Genomic DNA, 16,187 nt, shown 5'->3' with positions numbered 1-16,187 from the left:
TGCTGAACCGGAGGACGGGCTTCCCGCCCCCAAATTCAACAGCCGACTAGAGTAATAGACTAAATTTAACAATTCCTTTGGGGGCATCAGATTATAGACTACAGCTAGGAATGGGCATTCGTTTTGGAGCAGGGATTCAAATGAAAACGGTTTGATGGGTTCTTCATTTAGAGCGAATATATCATTTTATATAAATAAAATATTTAAGAATTCGAAATGAAGCTTATTTAAAGTTGGCCACACTTAGTAAAAGTTGGCAGTGTGGCCCTACAGTATAATTGAAGTCAAAATTAGGCTTATTTAAACAACCAAAAAAAAAAAAAAACGTATTAAAAATCGCTCTTTTATAAAAACAAATATAAAGAACCCTAGCTTCTGGCTATCTATCTTGGGTATTTATGTTTCGATACCAGAACATAAACATTTCGTTTAATTTGAATCCGCTTTTTTAAGAATGGGGTGCTTAGATGGTCCAGACCTGAACCTTTTCGGCCACCACACACCAGCTGGCCCGTTCGTAGTAGGAGCTAACGATGTGCAGACTGGCCACATGATGGTTGATTAGGGCATCCAGCTCGCCCTCGCGGAACACATGGTAGTAGCGATGGTGGGTACTGGCTCCCCCCTGCGAGGGGCTGTCCAGGGAGTTGGTGGAGCTGTTCGAGTGCTCCAGGGATTCGTTGGAGGGTCGCTGTTGGAGGTTCGCCGTTTGGCTTGGCTCCTGTTTGGGCTGTTGTTGCTGACTCGGCGATGGTTGAACCTTCAGGGCGGCCATGTTGCGCCTGCGTTGGCCGTAGTCGGCCATGCCCTCGCCCAGCTGGTCACCGCCTCGGGCTTCCAGGGCCTCTGCCTCTGCATCCTCGTCCTGCTCCTCCAGCTCCTCCAACTCCTCCTCCTCGGGTATGACATCGTCCTCGTCGTCGCGCACATCACTATCGCCATCGTCCTGCAGGAGGTAGGCTGTCTCCGGATTGAGCTGGTAGTGGCGATTCCTCTTGTAGCTAAACTTCGAGATCTTGCAGTGCTCGTAAACGCCCAGCGAATAGCTGGACTCGTTCTCCTCCTCCTCCTCACCATCCTCTTCCTGGATGGTGAAGCTGCGCGTTTGCGAGGACAGCGATGAGGTGGATGAGCTGACCGGCGATTGCTGGAGACTCGGTTGCGTGGAGAGATTGGCCAACATCAGACGGCGTTCCCTGAGCTCATCACGAAAAGTACTGAGGTCGCCATTGGAGCGCTTCTTGCCGCCGCCCAAGAATTCGGACAGATCGCCCATTCCGATGCCGTCCAGATATCGGCATTCGGTGCGGTTGCTCTTGTCCTCCAGTTCCCGCTGCAGTTGGGCCGTCAGTTGCTCCGCGAACTCCGCACAATCCTGCTTCTGCGTAGCCTCTCTCTTTTCGGGCAGCAGAGTGGCACTGGCCGCATTCAGTATTATATCGTCTTCGGCCTGGGATCGCGAGCTATTGATCTGCAGCTCTCCCTTGTGGTACTGCTCCTGCTGCCGGCTGATCAGCTGCGCCAAACTGGGCTCTCCCTCGTCCTGGGAGGCGGAGGCGGAAGCGGAGTTTGAGTTCGCGGAGGCCGTTCCTCCCTCGTCACTTCCCGATGGCGCCTTGGTCAGCCTGGGAGCGCTAATCACACTGTCTATGGAATCCGGCGAGGAGGGTTCGCTGGAATCGCTGTCCAGATCATCGGTGGCCGGATTGAAGAGCTCCAAGGAGAGCAGTTTGCTGGCCAGCGAGGAGGAGGAGGCCGAAGTGGATACCCCCGAGCCCGAAGCTCTCCGCACGATGGGAAAACTCTGGCGCTGCAGCTGCAGCGATTGCTGTTTCCGGAACTTGGGAATGGGTGGCAGATCTCTGATGGCCTGCCGGGTGATCCGGCGCACAGGTGGAGACTCCTTGAGCGGCTCCCTTGGTGGCTCCCTCTTCTCTTTGGCCGGCTCCTTGTGGAGGTCCATCTGCTGCTCCTTCTGCTGCTTGATGTGGGCCTCATCGAAGCTGAAGCGAGCTGGCTTCGAGGGAGGAGTCAGGATGGCCATGGCCGCGGAAACAGCCGACGTGGACTGCGGCGGGGAGGTCACCGTGCCCTGAATTGCAGCCGGCGAATGTGCCGGCGTGGGAGGGCAGGGCATGATGAGCGGCGACGTTGGCACTGAGTGGGTGGTGGGTGGCAGACGAGAACTGGCATTCACTCCCTGATCCCGGCCAGCGGCACCCGGAGCCCGCTGCCCGTTGCTCGACGAGGAGTTGCTCGAACTGGAGTTGGAGTTCTGGTGCTGCTGCTGGTAGTTCAACTGCTGCTGATGCTGCTCCGGCTTGGGTATGAATATGACCGAGGCGAAGCTGTCCTCGGACTCGATGCTGGTGTCCGACTGCAGGCTGCTGTCCTTGGAGGAGTCCGAGCCGGACTCCCGCGAGTGCCGCCGGGCCTTGTCGCCCTGACCGCCGTCCGCGCAGGCGGGACACTCCTGCTGGTACTGGCTGCAGTGGCACAGGCTGCCCATGGTGCACTCCACGGTGCTGCAGTACGTTACGGGTCCCGCAGTCGACGATGCAGGCAGTATCAAGTGGGACAGATGGTGAACCGGGTGGTGGTGGTGGTGATGATGATGCTGATGACCCATTATCGCCGACGATCCCTGCTTGTTGTTGTTATTCAGCGTGGGGCTTTTGTCCGTTTGGGCGGGATACTGGGCCGGATTTGGCTGAGCCTGCGGTCCACTTTTTATGTTTTGGATTAGCTTGCTGATGCCCGTCTTCGTTACCCTTTCCAGGCTGCCCGTTGAGCTCTTGATTTTGGTGGTGAAGCCCTCGCGGATCACTTGAAGCCGTTTGGAGAACAGTGCCGATCGACACAGGAAGGCTTCGTTCAGGGAGGTCTGTTTCTGGATGCGCTTGCGCACCCTCTCCTTTTCCCTCAAGCGATTGCAGGCCATCAGATCCTCGTTGAGCGAGCTCTGTTTGCGCAGAAAGGTGGGCCCTCCAGATGCTCCTACAGCACATGCTCCTCCGGCTCCCTCGCCAGGATCTCCCGAAGGGGGCGTGGCCGTCGACGAGGACGAGGCATGCTGGTGGAAGTTCCCAGCGTAGCAGCCACTCCTCGTGTACAAGCTGTTGCTCACTCCGCCATTGGATCCATTCAAGGTACTCACCATCTGGAAGGACTCGGTGGCGGGAGGCGTGGCGGCGTCATCGTCGCACAACGACTGCTTCTGCTTGATGAGCTTGGGCCGGCGGCTCAAGGTGTTCCCAGCACTGGCCGTGGTGGTGGGTGAATGCCTTCCATTCATCTGCAGTTGCAACTGAAGCTGTTGACCCTCGGGGGCATTGAGTAACAGAGCCGCCGCACTTGCCTTCGATTCGCCGGGAATCAAAGGACCTCCCAGGCTGGGAACACTGGAGCGGGAGCGGACAATCTGGCGGGGCGGTGGCTGCAGGATACTGCCCAAGCTGCGGGACTTGAGTCCGGCCGATAGTGGTGGGTCGGGAAAGTCCTCGAAGTCCTCCAGGCGACGCAGCTCGATGGGCAGGTCCTTGGCGTCCTCGTAGTCCAAACTGCTGTCGTTCTTGGTGTCCTTCGAGGACCACGAGTCCATGAACCACGCATGCCGACGTCCACGGGCCAGTTTCTGTTTCCGTAATTCATAATTAAATAAGTTTAAGAAATAGAAAAGGACAGACGGGTAATACCTGAATGGCCCGGCGAACGAAGCTGTAGCAGGACTCGCCCGGCGAGGACGAACTGAGGCTGGAGCTATCCCCATCCCCGGCCGATCGACTGGAGTTCGTCGAGTCCTCGGTGTAGGCGTGGTAGGGCGGCTGAAAGTTGTCATCGTCCTCCTCATCCGAGTAAGAGTAGTTCCTATTCTTGGGCGGCTGCCACGGTATCAGCACGTCCTGCGACTCAAATCGCCGATGCCGCTGCTCCAGCGCCCACACGGTGATCACCACCCGGCCGCCGATCCTCAGGATCCTGGCCAGCTCCCTAAGCGCCTGGACTCGTCGCTCCGTGGTGGCAAAGTGGTGCACCACCGCCAGCGACAGGACCGCATCGAAGCTGTCGTCCCGGAACGGCAGTTCCAGATTGTCGCACAGGGCCACCTGAGAGATTATAAATTAAGGTAAATTAATTAGTAGAAATAAATGCATTCAAAACATATTCTAGCCTTTTTTCGCCAATATATAGGTAAAAGACAATTTTATTATAATTATATAATACTAAGAAGTCTAATTAAATTAAAACAGCTAAAAAAAAACCTATACATTTTGATATGGGAAAAAATTTTATTAGGGGCTTAAAACATATTATTTTCAAGAACCTTTATTTAGTTTCGTGATTTATTTAAGAAACAAGTTCAATTATAATCAGCCCTTTTTAGGATGGGTAAGAGACCATTTTATTATAATTTTGTAATCCTAATAAGCCTTGTTTAATTAAATTGCCCTATGACCTCCTAAAAAATTGAATACTAATAAAGATTTTATTATGAGTTTAAAACTATATAGAAGAACCTTCACTTAGTTACGTGATGAATTAAGAAAAAAAAATTAACTAGATTTTTTTATATAACTATACATTTAAAATAACGTTTACATTTTGACATGGGAAAAGATTTCATTAGGAGTTTAAAGACAGATATATATAAGTTCAATGATTTATTGTTTTTAGCTCTTGACGAATCTGAACTGTTAGTTAAATTGGCAATACATATTAACTGTTCAAAATGAAGAGCAATTGCCATATTTAAAAAAATTTATTTATTAACTTTGTTAATAATTTCCCAAGGTGGAAGTCCAAACCACTGCAATCGCAGCCAGCCAGCGATCCCCGGGGATGCATTGCCAATCAAGCTGTGTCAAAGATAAGTCCTCGCAGGAGTCTATTTGTGGGGTCAGAAATGCCAACTTCGTGCTCCTGTCGCCGACATCGAGTCTTTGCCGGAAATCTCCCTTGGGTCCTGCCCGCAAAAGTATGCAATTGAAATAGTGGCTGCTGTTACAAGTAAAAGGAGAGAATGCAATTTCAAGCCCTGGACAGAACCATCAATTGCCTTCAAGAAAAGTTCAGCATTGAGGATGGATTGCACCAAATGAATTTCCATATCAAAGCGATGCAGGATGATTGAATAATCCGTTATCCCTTTCGGTTGGCTACATCATTTCGCAATTAGTAACTTTTTCGTGCTGGTAAAAAAACAAAGTTATCGGTTTTGTTGGCTGCTTGGAAGTGGGCTTCATCCATTTGTCATTCCTATATACGCTGGGGTCCTGGCCTGTTCGAAAGTTATCTACTTGGCCACAACTGACCTAACACAATGTGCCCAAAACTACGGTCTTTATATGCACACCATTTATATTCATTTTTGTGTCATGGCCAGAGCTGATGGTGTCGATTACCATAGCTGCGATAAAGGGAGTTAAGCAAACAAAGGTGTATTCCATTCGTCCATTATATAGATGACAAATGGCACAGCTTGTCAATGGAGAAATTTAATATCGATTCAAGCTGTTCCAGGAAATGCAATTCCTAGTCAATATAAATCTATCATTCTCCTGGAAGTAGTTCTCAACTCTCGCTTGCAGAATCAAATTTACTTTGGCGTTCAAATGCCACGTTGAAAATTGTGTTTCTGCCATGTAAAATGACAGTGTTTTGCTAGCAATCTTTAATTTCCGCTTCCCCCTCGACTAATATCTGTGAATTTGCGCAATCCGTATCTGTAAGTGTGTGTTTGCCTGCAGAAATAAAAATCCTTGACCCACCAAGCCATACACTTCGCCCCGAGATTTTGCGCTTCTGGTGGTGCCCACCTGAGAGAAATTCAGACTGAGCCATTACAAGCTAAAAGTCTTCGCAAATATCAATTAACATAAGTGTTTTTCGGCCTGTGAGCTTTCGATGGGCATTGACATAAATGAATTTTAATTTTGACAAGAAAACATTATACTATTTTTATCAAGATAATAGCTAAATAGGTCTTAGAATACAAAACTCGCTACTACATTTACTTTTTAGGTAAAAATTATATGGGTTTAGCAAGTTTTAAGTTTTCTTTATTTATTTAAGGCTTATTAATTCCATTTAACAGCAAAAACCCCTTAGTCGTAAGAGAGTTAGCAACCATTGGGGGTTCAAGATATTTCATTATGTTAGAAGAAATTGAAAATGGAACTCCATATACACAGAATGGTTGTGAATGGTCCCTTGCAAACAAACAGAATCTCATGCATTTTAGGTAAGCAAGCTTTTGTTTCCTTTTTATGGGCATGACTTTTAATGCACGGCAATGCAGAGCCATTCATTCATCTGATCCCCCACCCATTCTATATCCTCTGCACTTTAGTTTCTCCTTTCGATGTCTACGATGCGATGAATGCGTGTGCTGACAGTTTTCCTCTATTCGCCTTGCTTTTTTCTAGTGCGCTTTACAAATCGTATTTATAGCAGTTGCCATTTTTCACATGCGAGGCTTTTGTGGGTGTGTGATGTGTGTAATGTCACGCGGGTCGGGCACATGACGCCTTTGAAATTTATGTTGACAGGGTTTCCAGGCGGAGAGTGTTAGGTGAAAGTGAAACACGTTGCGCATTCGCCACGTTGCACGCTAATGAGGCCAAAGTGCAACGCAAAGTCTTAGAAAGACGAAAAGTCAGGCGGGTTCTACCCTTGTATTTTGATACTAAAATGTTGTCATTATAGAACAAACATTCCTTATTCATATTTTATGCGTATTAAAATAAACGATTAACAATTAGTGTATTGACATTAGTTCCATTTAATTAGCAACTGTTTATATGAAACATTTTTTTGGAAAACTGCTCATTGGAATCCACGAAGGCTTTCCTTCTTATGGCCCTTGTACAAACCTTTCATTAATGATGCTAAGATAGTAAAAAAAAGGTTACTAAAATAATATGAGGTGCATACTATACACGGTTTAGTACTGCACAGGTTTTCTGTCGAAAAGTGTCTGGTTAAAGTAAAACTCGTTACGCATACGCCACGTTGCACGCGACAGAGGCCAAAGCGAAGCGCAAAAGCCTCGAAAGTACGAAAGGACAGGCAGTATTCTTTGTTGAAAGAAAAATATATATGCCCTGCCTTATGCAGTGTCTCTTTGCGGCTTATTTAAATGGCGCTTTAGCCAAGAACGGAGCCTCAGGCCTGTTGGAAAACTCAACAAATTGCAGGTTTCACCTGGCCCAGAAACCAGCTCTCTGCACCTGCCATTATTGAGTTTCACTTTTTATGTTTCTGCGGTCCTGTTGCCCATTGAAATGCTCAATTTTCGGGGCGGACTAAGATTTACGAGGATATCTCGCTGGTAGTGTGACGTTTTGGGTGCTCGTGTTTGACTGCTCCAATTTGGCGGTTTTATTGCTTTACAAAATTATTGAAAATCAGGCCATGCACGAGCTGCAGGAATCAAATTTGCAACTTTGTGTCCGGACCAAGTTAAATTGGTTTTGCATAAAGTTTGCCTTTCCGCAGCAATACTTGCATTTGCTTGCATCTCACGTGCGCACTTTCTGCATTTACAGCCGAGTTTATTTTAAACACATTAGGTAAATAGAACGAAATACCGATCGAAACCGCTTTGCTATGCAAACTATCGGGAAAAGTGATTAGAAACACATGCGGACAATCAGCGACAAGCCGTTGGTAAAATGTCAAGGACTCGCCGGCAAATAATTGGAGGCACTAAGCTCCTGACTGGTAATGTGGCATGTTATTAAATAAATTAAGCCGCTTACAATACTCAAAGGGCGAAGTGCAGCAGCTGCTGCTGCAACCTTGCTGTCAATTCCACGCAAAAGCAATTTAAATGCGAAGAATGCGTGCTGTCGATTACTACGGCGGGTTGGGAAATGAAAACTCCGGGCAGGGCATTTTCCACTTCTTGGGAAATGGTTGTCGGCCGCCTGGAAATGGCACCATAAATAAGCGCGGGGCGTTAGTAATAGATTATGGCAAAAAGCATTGCATACCTCAGGCAGCCATGCCGCTGAATAACTGCTCTTATATAGCATAGTCGGTCGGGGGGATCGCAATTTATTGTTGTTCCTTGTAAAAAGAAAATGTAGGGGGTTGCCAGCAGCAACAGCGGGACAAAAGAAAATGGGGAAAACTATGCAGCACAGTTGTGTCATTGTTGGGGGAATATTGTTCGAGGAAAAAACTAAGTGCGCTGTACTTTATGTTCGTTATGACATAGTCGAGCGTATCACTTAATTGTGCTCAGAAGTGCGAGGCGTGACTTTTACCCTTTAAACATTAATACATGCTAACTGTTAATTCCGCTTTCTAAAAGCATACATAAATAAAATACTGCGATTTTGCAGAGATTTTAACCAACTTTCAAAGGTGTCTGAAGCAACACACAAAAGATATATAAAAAACAATAAAAAATCATCTGAAAGTTGTTTTAATTATTCCTACCAGCCAGTCAATTCCACAAAATGATTTTCTATTTAGGGATTCATAATATATTAAGCTGAATAATTTATAATTACGTTTAGTGGCTTTGACATGAATATTTTAGTGCATTATCCTATTTTCTCTTGAAAAATGCATGCTCGTGATTTCGTTTAAAATGTTATGTAGAGTGCTGAATTTCCAAACAGTAAGCAAATGCTGCTGCCACTCGAACTGCATTAAATGCATTTGGCGACTATGAATTTTCTTTGTCTGCCCGTCATCTGCAGTTTATGGGATTTGGCTGGTTGGCTGGCTCCCCAAATGACTCGTTTTACGACACCGTTGTGGACCATTGCAATTATGAGGCATTAAAAACTCCCATTGCAAACGTCGAGCGGAACATGTGCAAATAATTTCCAACGATAAGCATAATTTATGCGTTTTGCAAATGGCCAACTTAAGTGGAGCAACCAGCATTTGAATACAGCGAATGTTTAGCGGCCCCACACTTTCCCCGATGAAATCTGCTGCTCCCTGTGCGGCTTGTTAGCGGAAAATGGAAAATAGAAAATGGGTCAATTGCATGGCCAAGAGAGCACCAAGGAACACGACCGCACCAAACACATGCAATTAGCAGGCTGCAATTAGATTGCACACAAGCCTGATGTGTTCATGCGAAGCTCATTTCGCAAATTCAGCTAATCAAGAACATACGCGGCAACTTTGAATCAGGTAAGCTCAATCCTTTTTTCCCTTTGTGTTTTCCCCTTTTTTTAATAGTTCTATTTGAAAAAACTGTGAGCCTTCTACTCGTACCACTTGTGGGTCCAAAAGTCACAGTAAGGAATAAATAATAACAAATACGTTATGTATTTGTTAAAAAGCCTTTCATCCGCTTATTCCGCTTATGAATGTAGGACTGCTAATATGTTTTTAAGTGCCTAAATCGAAACTCACCTCGCCGCCCTTTTGGTGGGCCACTTTGCTCAGGCGATAGCAGCGCTCTACGCCGATGGTGCAGATGGCCGGATTGCACTGGGTGAGATACCTTCCGCTGCCGCAGCCGACGTCGCAGACCACGGATCCGGGATCGAGGCCGCTGAGGAAGTGGGCCATCCGAGGACGAACAGGTCCGGTGGGCTCCTCGCAGTTCTCGTAGACATCGTGCACGTAGGCACGCTCCAGAGCCGCCGATCTGCCACTGGCATCGCTACTCGAGGGCTTCTCCTCAGCCGCCGGTTTGGCGGATTGTGCCACAGTCTTTGTAGTCTCGCTGACAGGCGAGTTGGTGGTGGTGGTGCCACCTGCTCCTCCACTTGATCCTGTCTCGAGTGTTGTGGCTGCGGTCGGGGATATCACTGTGGGCGCCAAATCACCCGGCTGTCCTATTCCCGATGCCGCATTCGTTGCAGTTGCCGTTGTCAATTGCTTGGTCATTGTGGCTGCTGCTGTTGCAATTGCTGGCGCTCCTCCTGATGTTGCTCCTGTCGTTGTGTAGCACTTGTCACTTGTTGTCGAGGGGCACACTTCATCTGCAAAAAATATAAAAATAGAAGGAGGAAGTCAGAAACGGGGCTTTACACGAGTTTGGTGTCACTTAATAATTCCATGTTAACAAGTTGCGTTCAAATCTTTCAGCTAAATTGAAGCGAATATAAAGGAAGTACGGAAAATATATAATGCAATTGCTCCGATAGAATATAGATATAGAAATATATCAGTCAACCAAAAAATTGAACATTTTTTCTAGCTGTATTGTAGTTTTTCGGCCAAATGTGAATAATATGTCTTTAACTGTGGCTTATTTGACCTTTAAACAAAGTTGCTTAAATATAGAACCTCAAATATAAAAACAAATTAAATTTTATATTATTTATTCCCTGAACCTTAAAATTTTTGATTTATTATGGTAAATGTGGTTTTAAAATTCTCTTGCGGAAGAAATTCATTAAATTAGCAATTTTTTCATTTTGTTGACTTGAATATTGAAAAAGTATTACATTTAATAATAGCGATTTTAAATGGTGTAATGGAGATTAATTCTATTTAATTAACATCTGTATATATTCGAAATTTTTCCATTTTGTTGACATGAATATTGAAAAAGTATTACATTTAATGATAGCGATTTTAAATGGTGTAATGGAGATTAATTCCATTTAATTAACATCTGTATATAAGCATCATTCGTTGAAAAGTCCTAATCATACCAGCACCACCACGCTTCATCATGAAATTGGTACTTGTGGCTCTTCTATTTTTAATTACCCTGAAAGCCAAGGAATGGAATAGTCGCCCGCGCCCAGGGATTCAATGGGGATAATTACAATATGATATAAGTATTAAATGTTCAACGTTTTAGCCGGATAATTTATATATTTTATAAAGGAACAGCGGATGGAGACCGACACTGGCAGAAATAACAAACGCCTACTTGGCTTGAACATTTATCTTAAAGCACATTAAAACAAATTAAAAATCAGCAATATTATATATTTAATGATTGTTCCAAAGGGATCTTTATGATTTAGTTGCCCGATTTCAACAAAATTAGAACCGTAATTCTGAACTATTTTACCATTACTAAATATATCAAAGAATAAAGGAAATACTGCGAATTATTAATTGTTTTGGACATAGTAATGGTTTAATTATTCAGAATTACGCTTTGATAACCGGAAAATTAATAAATGAGCTTAAAATCATCAAAGATTTATTGTTTTTAAATATATACGCATGTAACTCAAAATGTAGATGTTTTAAAAAATATTTAATTTTTGGAATAGCTCAAAATATATATAAATTTTGCCTTGCCAAAGTTTTTTTTGAGATTCAGTAATAGTTTAATATTTCAGAATTACGACTTTAATCGTATTGAAATCGGAATACTATATCAAATAGCTCCAATGGGACAAAAACGGAATTTTATATGGTGTTATTAAAATTAGTTTCATTTAATTTGCATCTATATACAAGCAAAACTCTTGAAAAGTCTAATTAACAAATATCAATGCGGTTTTTTAATTAATTGTCCTTAAGAATTTCCGGTCTAAGTGCTTCCACGATAAGTTCTTTCTGGACTATTGAATAGCGTTCTTGGAAATGTCCATTTTACCCCATTCGTTATGAAAACTGCAGTGTAATTTATAACCCGCCAAACAATTTGTATAATTAAGCCAATTGCATGGTTGAATGCGGACCATAAAGTCAATTTTAGCTCGGCTTCTTGTTGCATGCCGTTAGAAAATTGGCGAAAACCGAAGGAGGACTACAGTGCATGACATCAAGTCGTAAAATCGTTAGAAAAACGTCAGCAAAACCCACACAATGACACGTGCGCGTTGCATACCGGATGTAAGGCAACTGTTTTGGGTTAGCATTGCTGTTGACATTTTATAACCGTTCTTCCGGTGGCACTTCTGAATGGAAATTTTAACGCCTCGGGCGCAGTCAACTGGCCATTGTCAGAGCCAATAAATTGCATTTAAAATGCTGTTGCACAAAGGGAAATTACCCCGAAGTGGGTGTCTTCAGCAGGGCGGTGGGTAGGTAGATTGAGGCCATTTCCAGGGAGCCACAGCAGCCGGCAGTGGGCGCCAAACGACATTAGTGCAGTAAAATGGAATTATAATTGAAATCTGATTAAAAGCAGTTGTAGTGCCAACAATGACGCAGCATTTACGATGAGGATGGGGGCGGCAAATGGGGGCGAGGACTGGGGACTTCGTATAGCTCATGACCCAGGGGCGTTAATGAGTTGGCGCCCATTCTGTGTATGTGTTAATAAGCACTGTAAATGAGTTATAAATGTATTTTATGACATTTTGATTGAAACTATGGCATAGGAAGAAGAACGAGAGAGCTGGAAAAGATGCTAGACACATGAAGAGCGAAGCATAAATCGGGAAAAATCATAAAACATGATAGTTTTGTGCTTTAATAAAGAAGAGATTTTAAGCATGACAAGTAGAAGCTTTTAGAAAACTCAAAGAATAATTTAAGCCAACATTCTCAATGGTGATGCTAAAATTAGTAATATATTTAAGTCTACCCCAAATATGGAATTTTTTGCATGTGCAAAAAAACTTGACAGTTCGATTTGCTGGTCAATGAATTGCTGAAGTGCATTAGCTTTAAAAGTTAACCGTACCTACTTATTTAAAAGATTTTCTTCTGATGGCTGCTTATAAGGCTTATCCCCGATAGCTTCCTTTTCATTCTCAGCACTTGCTTAGTGTGATAAGCACTCATTAACATCGTTTGGCCTGTGTATCCTAATCAATAAAGTGCTTTGCCATTACCCATACGCCGCGTGGTCCAGGCGGATGCTTACCTTTTGTGGGGCCGTTGATGCTGCGCTGATAACTCGCATTCAACAAAGCCGTCGACGACGCCAGTTCCGCTGATAACATGCGACAACAAAGCCAATGGGCTGGTGGTATATAGATGATGAGGATATAACGACAGCAACAGCAACTGGGCAGTGGTTGGAAAATCAATGTGCATGCATAATTTAATGTCAGTTGCGGCACTTTAGACCCTTCGAAATCCCGTTGGCCGTTTGGCTGATGATGGGGAACGAAACGAGAAACTCGGGCCCTCGACAAGCTGGCGACGCGCGATTATTTTTAGACTTTTGAAGCGAGGCACGTTCTGTACGATAATTTGCTCAATTTAGTTTTGAAATCTATCATTATGGCAACAACACGGTGTAATTGCAGTGCTTGTTTTTGTTTCTGTTGCTGTTGGCCACTGTGGCTAAGGACACGCTCTCCTGGCGCTGCCACACAAAATAGGATACACAAAATGCTTTTCCACGGTAGCTCCTGTGAATGCCTCTGGCATATGACGTTTCCTTTGTGTGCGTGTGTGTGTGCTGGTGTGCTGATGGGTGAGTGTGTGATTTTTTGCTTCTTCCAGGCACTTTTCACTTGCACTTTTCCTTTGGCCACATTTCATTTGGCCTCATCCAACGGCCTTCCTAATTAATTTTTCATTATTGCCTTCGATTTGGTTTAATTCTCTTTATTTCTAGGACACTGGCACTTGGCGCTTCACTTATATGTATATATATATATATATATATATAGAGCCGATGCGGTTGTGTGTGTAAGTGCGCGTGTGTGAGAATTTCCCGTTGCCTTAGCCGTTTTTCAGCCCTTGTGTCCGTTCTCTCGGAGTCACCGTCGCGTACTAACGCGAAAAGCCCCTTGGACTCCAATGCGTTTGTTCAAGGATGTTGCTCCTGCTGCTGTGGATCGCATCGGGAAAGCTTGGCACTCGGCCAACTTGACGAAAGCTTTCCGGAGCGTGGGCCACCAGCTCACAGCTGTTCGCAGAGAGGGAAAGTGATGCGGAGAAATGGAACAGGAGAATTCGCCAGATTTTGAGTTATGGTTGATTTGTTTTAAAAAACCATTCACCATAAAATAGCAATTTACTAATTTGGAGCACATGAGCAATGTAGATTGATAAACATGAAATTGTAAGGTATGGCTTACGCCATTTAAATATTAAATAATTTGATCAGAGTTCAAAGAGGAAAATATTAACTTTTTATTTGAAACTTTTTTTTTCCATTCTGGCATGACATTTAACAAATATTTTAAATTTTTCTTTATTAAGGATATTGCTTAAATTTTTGGCTTTTAAGAATTTTACAGCTTTACGAAATTTGAGAAATATTAAATATTGTTAAATATTTTATAAGGATTGATAACAAATATTTTATCTTATCTAATGCTACAAAAAACAATGGATGGACTTGGAGTAGTGTGTCGCAATTTTTTAGCGCCTTAAATCGTTGAATCTTTTTTTTATTAAAAATCCTTTAAATGTTTAAAGCCATATAAATTACAATTTATTTTTCCAAGCCCCCAAAGAGAGCTCAATGGCAATCCAAAAATAGCCAGCCCAGGGCAATTAAAATGACAAAAGAAAGAAAAGCCCGATATTCGTCTTTGTTTGGTTAACACGAGTCGGCTTGTCAAATTTCATGAATGAACCCCAAAGCGCAATTGAAGAAGTCAAAAAGTGAAAAAGTAAAAAAGGGAAAAAAGCAACAACCGCATATGAGCAGCCAGTGCACAGAAATAGAAGCTTCGTTGAGTTGGCCAGAGCGAAATGTGTCGAAAATAGCAAAGAGCCAGCCACAAAATTGGCGAAAAATAGCTCCACGAGCTGCCAAATGGCGCAAACTCTACCCAGAGTGCGTCCCTTTCCCACCATATACCCATCGCACTTGCACGCGTCACTTGGCCCATAGTCCGATTACTTTTGATGAATGAAAAGCTTTTTGTTTTGACTTTGCCGCTATCTGCGAACCGCGTGGAAAACTGTCATCGCGGGGATGGGAAAACTCCCCCTGAAGTCGCTGTAGTTGTAAAGTAGCGCCATCCTCTGACGTCCCCGCATAGTAAAAGCTTGTTAGTCGGGGGCTTCCTGGCTTCCTTGCTGGCTTTCTGGCAGTGGGTGGCATCCCGAGCGTCACATGTCTTTTTTGGGCCGCATGACTAATGTAGGCAAATGGCAAGCGCGTCGCAGGATGTGGCGCACATTTGGCGACATGCCAGCGCAGATACGCATTCTAAAGCAAAATGTTTCTCAACTCGGAGAAATATTTTAAGGTAGATTGGCATTTTATCTAAGGGTTTTGTTCTTAAATACAAGCCAAGAATTTACATTTATAGTTAGGCGTATATGGTCTATGTAAATAAGTGTAAATATTTAGCTTTTTATATTGAAATGGGTATTTAAAGACCAGATTATTCTATTTTAATTTCTTATACTTATATTTATATAATTCTTTCAATATTTTTAAGACATAAGGTACTCACTTTTTCTTTCAGTGCTAGCCCCAAACTGGTAATGTCTGATTTTTACCGGTAGATGGGTTTGATGTCGTCACTGAACCGGTGGATACGCTTTTGAATCATTCAAGAGTGCGTGCATGGAGTGGGTGCTTTACGGCATGTTTTGACAAAGGGAAACTTTCCTTATGCCAAATTGAACTTAAAGTAGAAGTTTACAAGTGGAAGCGACTTTTATGATTGTTTTGGCCAAACGTGGGGCTATCTTTAGCGTGGGCCGCAAACGTCATAGCCTGTGATGCCTCGAAATTAGATTTGAACTTTGCTAGGCAAACAGTTTATATATATAATATATACCGTATATAAAAATAAATAGATTTCCCTGTGCCATTGGATGTGTTCTCGCCTTGGGCGCACGCCTGGCATCTAACGAATGTGGCATCATTAGTTCTGCCATAGTCATAAATCATACGCCCTGTGGAACTCTGTGTAGCCGGCAGCACGCCAAGGAGCCATGTTGGGCGATATTGCGGCAGGATTGCATTGCTAATAATATCACGTAGCACAGCTTTTGACAGTCAAGTGTCACACACACACTCCAGCCGGAATCCAAGATTAGGCGCTGCTCAACATGGCCAATTATGAGGCCAGTTCAACGGAACTGCGGATCTGGCAACCCACCCATTTGCATCTGTTCTTATCTGGCGCAAATTTAATTACAAAAACTGTGCTGGAAATTATGCCAAAACATACGCAAGGACGAAACGCGGCGGCCATACGAAAATAAACAGGAAAATGGCGAGGGGAAAAACTTATTTCGCAGTGCTATCGCCGCCCGGCAATCAGAGGCACCGCCCACGAACGAATCCTTATCCTTGTCCTTGGCAGGCTAAGACATTTACTTTTTGTGTGTTTCAGTCGGCAAATGAAGTGCAAATTATGCCAACGGCCAGT

General features: G+C 44.0%; 1 protein-coding gene across 5 annotated transcripts; it reads right to left on the bottom strand.

The window, feature by feature from the left end:
- Nucleotides 1-321: 321 nt before the first annotated feature.
- Nucleotides 322-13,487, bottom strand: LOC128266192 (uncharacterized). Of its 5 annotated transcripts, XR_008269036.1 has the most exons (5): nucleotides 12,758-13,487; nucleotides 9,382-9,956; nucleotides 3,696-4,106; nucleotides 411-3,634; nucleotides 322-379 (listed from the first exon to the last, which is right to left on the bottom strand). XR_008269036.1 is itself a non-coding variant. In XM_053002537.1 (4 exons), exons 1-4 carry the CDS (start codon nucleotides 12,834-12,836, stop codon nucleotides 464-466), a joined length of 4,236 nt encoding a protein of 1,411 aa, XP_052858497.1. In that variant the 5' UTR covers nucleotides 12,837-13,487; the 3' UTR covers nucleotides 322-463. The 5 variants fall into 5 exon arrangements, 4 of the variants coding, with proteins under 4 accessions (XP_052858497.1, XP_052858499.1, XP_052858498.1 ...); XM_053002537.1 differs by having other exon boundaries at nucleotides 322-3,634; XM_053002539.1 differs by lacking the exon at nucleotides 12,758-13,487 and adding an exon at nucleotides 12,579-12,662 and having other exon boundaries at nucleotides 322-3,634.
- Nucleotides 13,488-16,187: the final 2,700 nt, after the last annotated feature.

This window comes from Drosophila gunungcola, chromosome 3R (genome assembly GCF_025200985.1).
Source record: "Drosophila gunungcola strain Sukarami chromosome 3R, Dgunungcola_SK_2, whole genome shotgun sequence".
Lineage (NCBI taxonomy): Eukaryota > Metazoa > Arthropoda > Insecta > Diptera > Drosophilidae > Drosophila > Drosophila gunungcola.
Note: the sequence above shows the minus strand (reverse complement) of the source record. Positions and strands in the feature narration are given on the sequence as shown.

What these genes read in the sequence shown, in the direction of transcription:
- LOC128266192 (XM_053002537.1), bottom strand. Translation starts at nt 12,836, where the DNA reads ATGTTATCAGCGGAACTGGCGTCGTCGACGGCTTTGTTGAATGCGAGT. An exon ending in CCCACCAAAAGGGCGGCGAG is followed by an intron (nt 4,107 to 9,381) that starts GTGAGTTTCGAT and finishes ATAATCTCTCAG; the next exon opens with GTGGCCCTGTGCGACAATCT. An exon ending in TCGTTCGCCGGGCCATTCAG is followed by an intron (nt 3,635 to 3,695) that starts GTATTACCCGTC and finishes TTACGGAAACAG; the next exon opens with AAACTGGCCCGTGGACGTCG.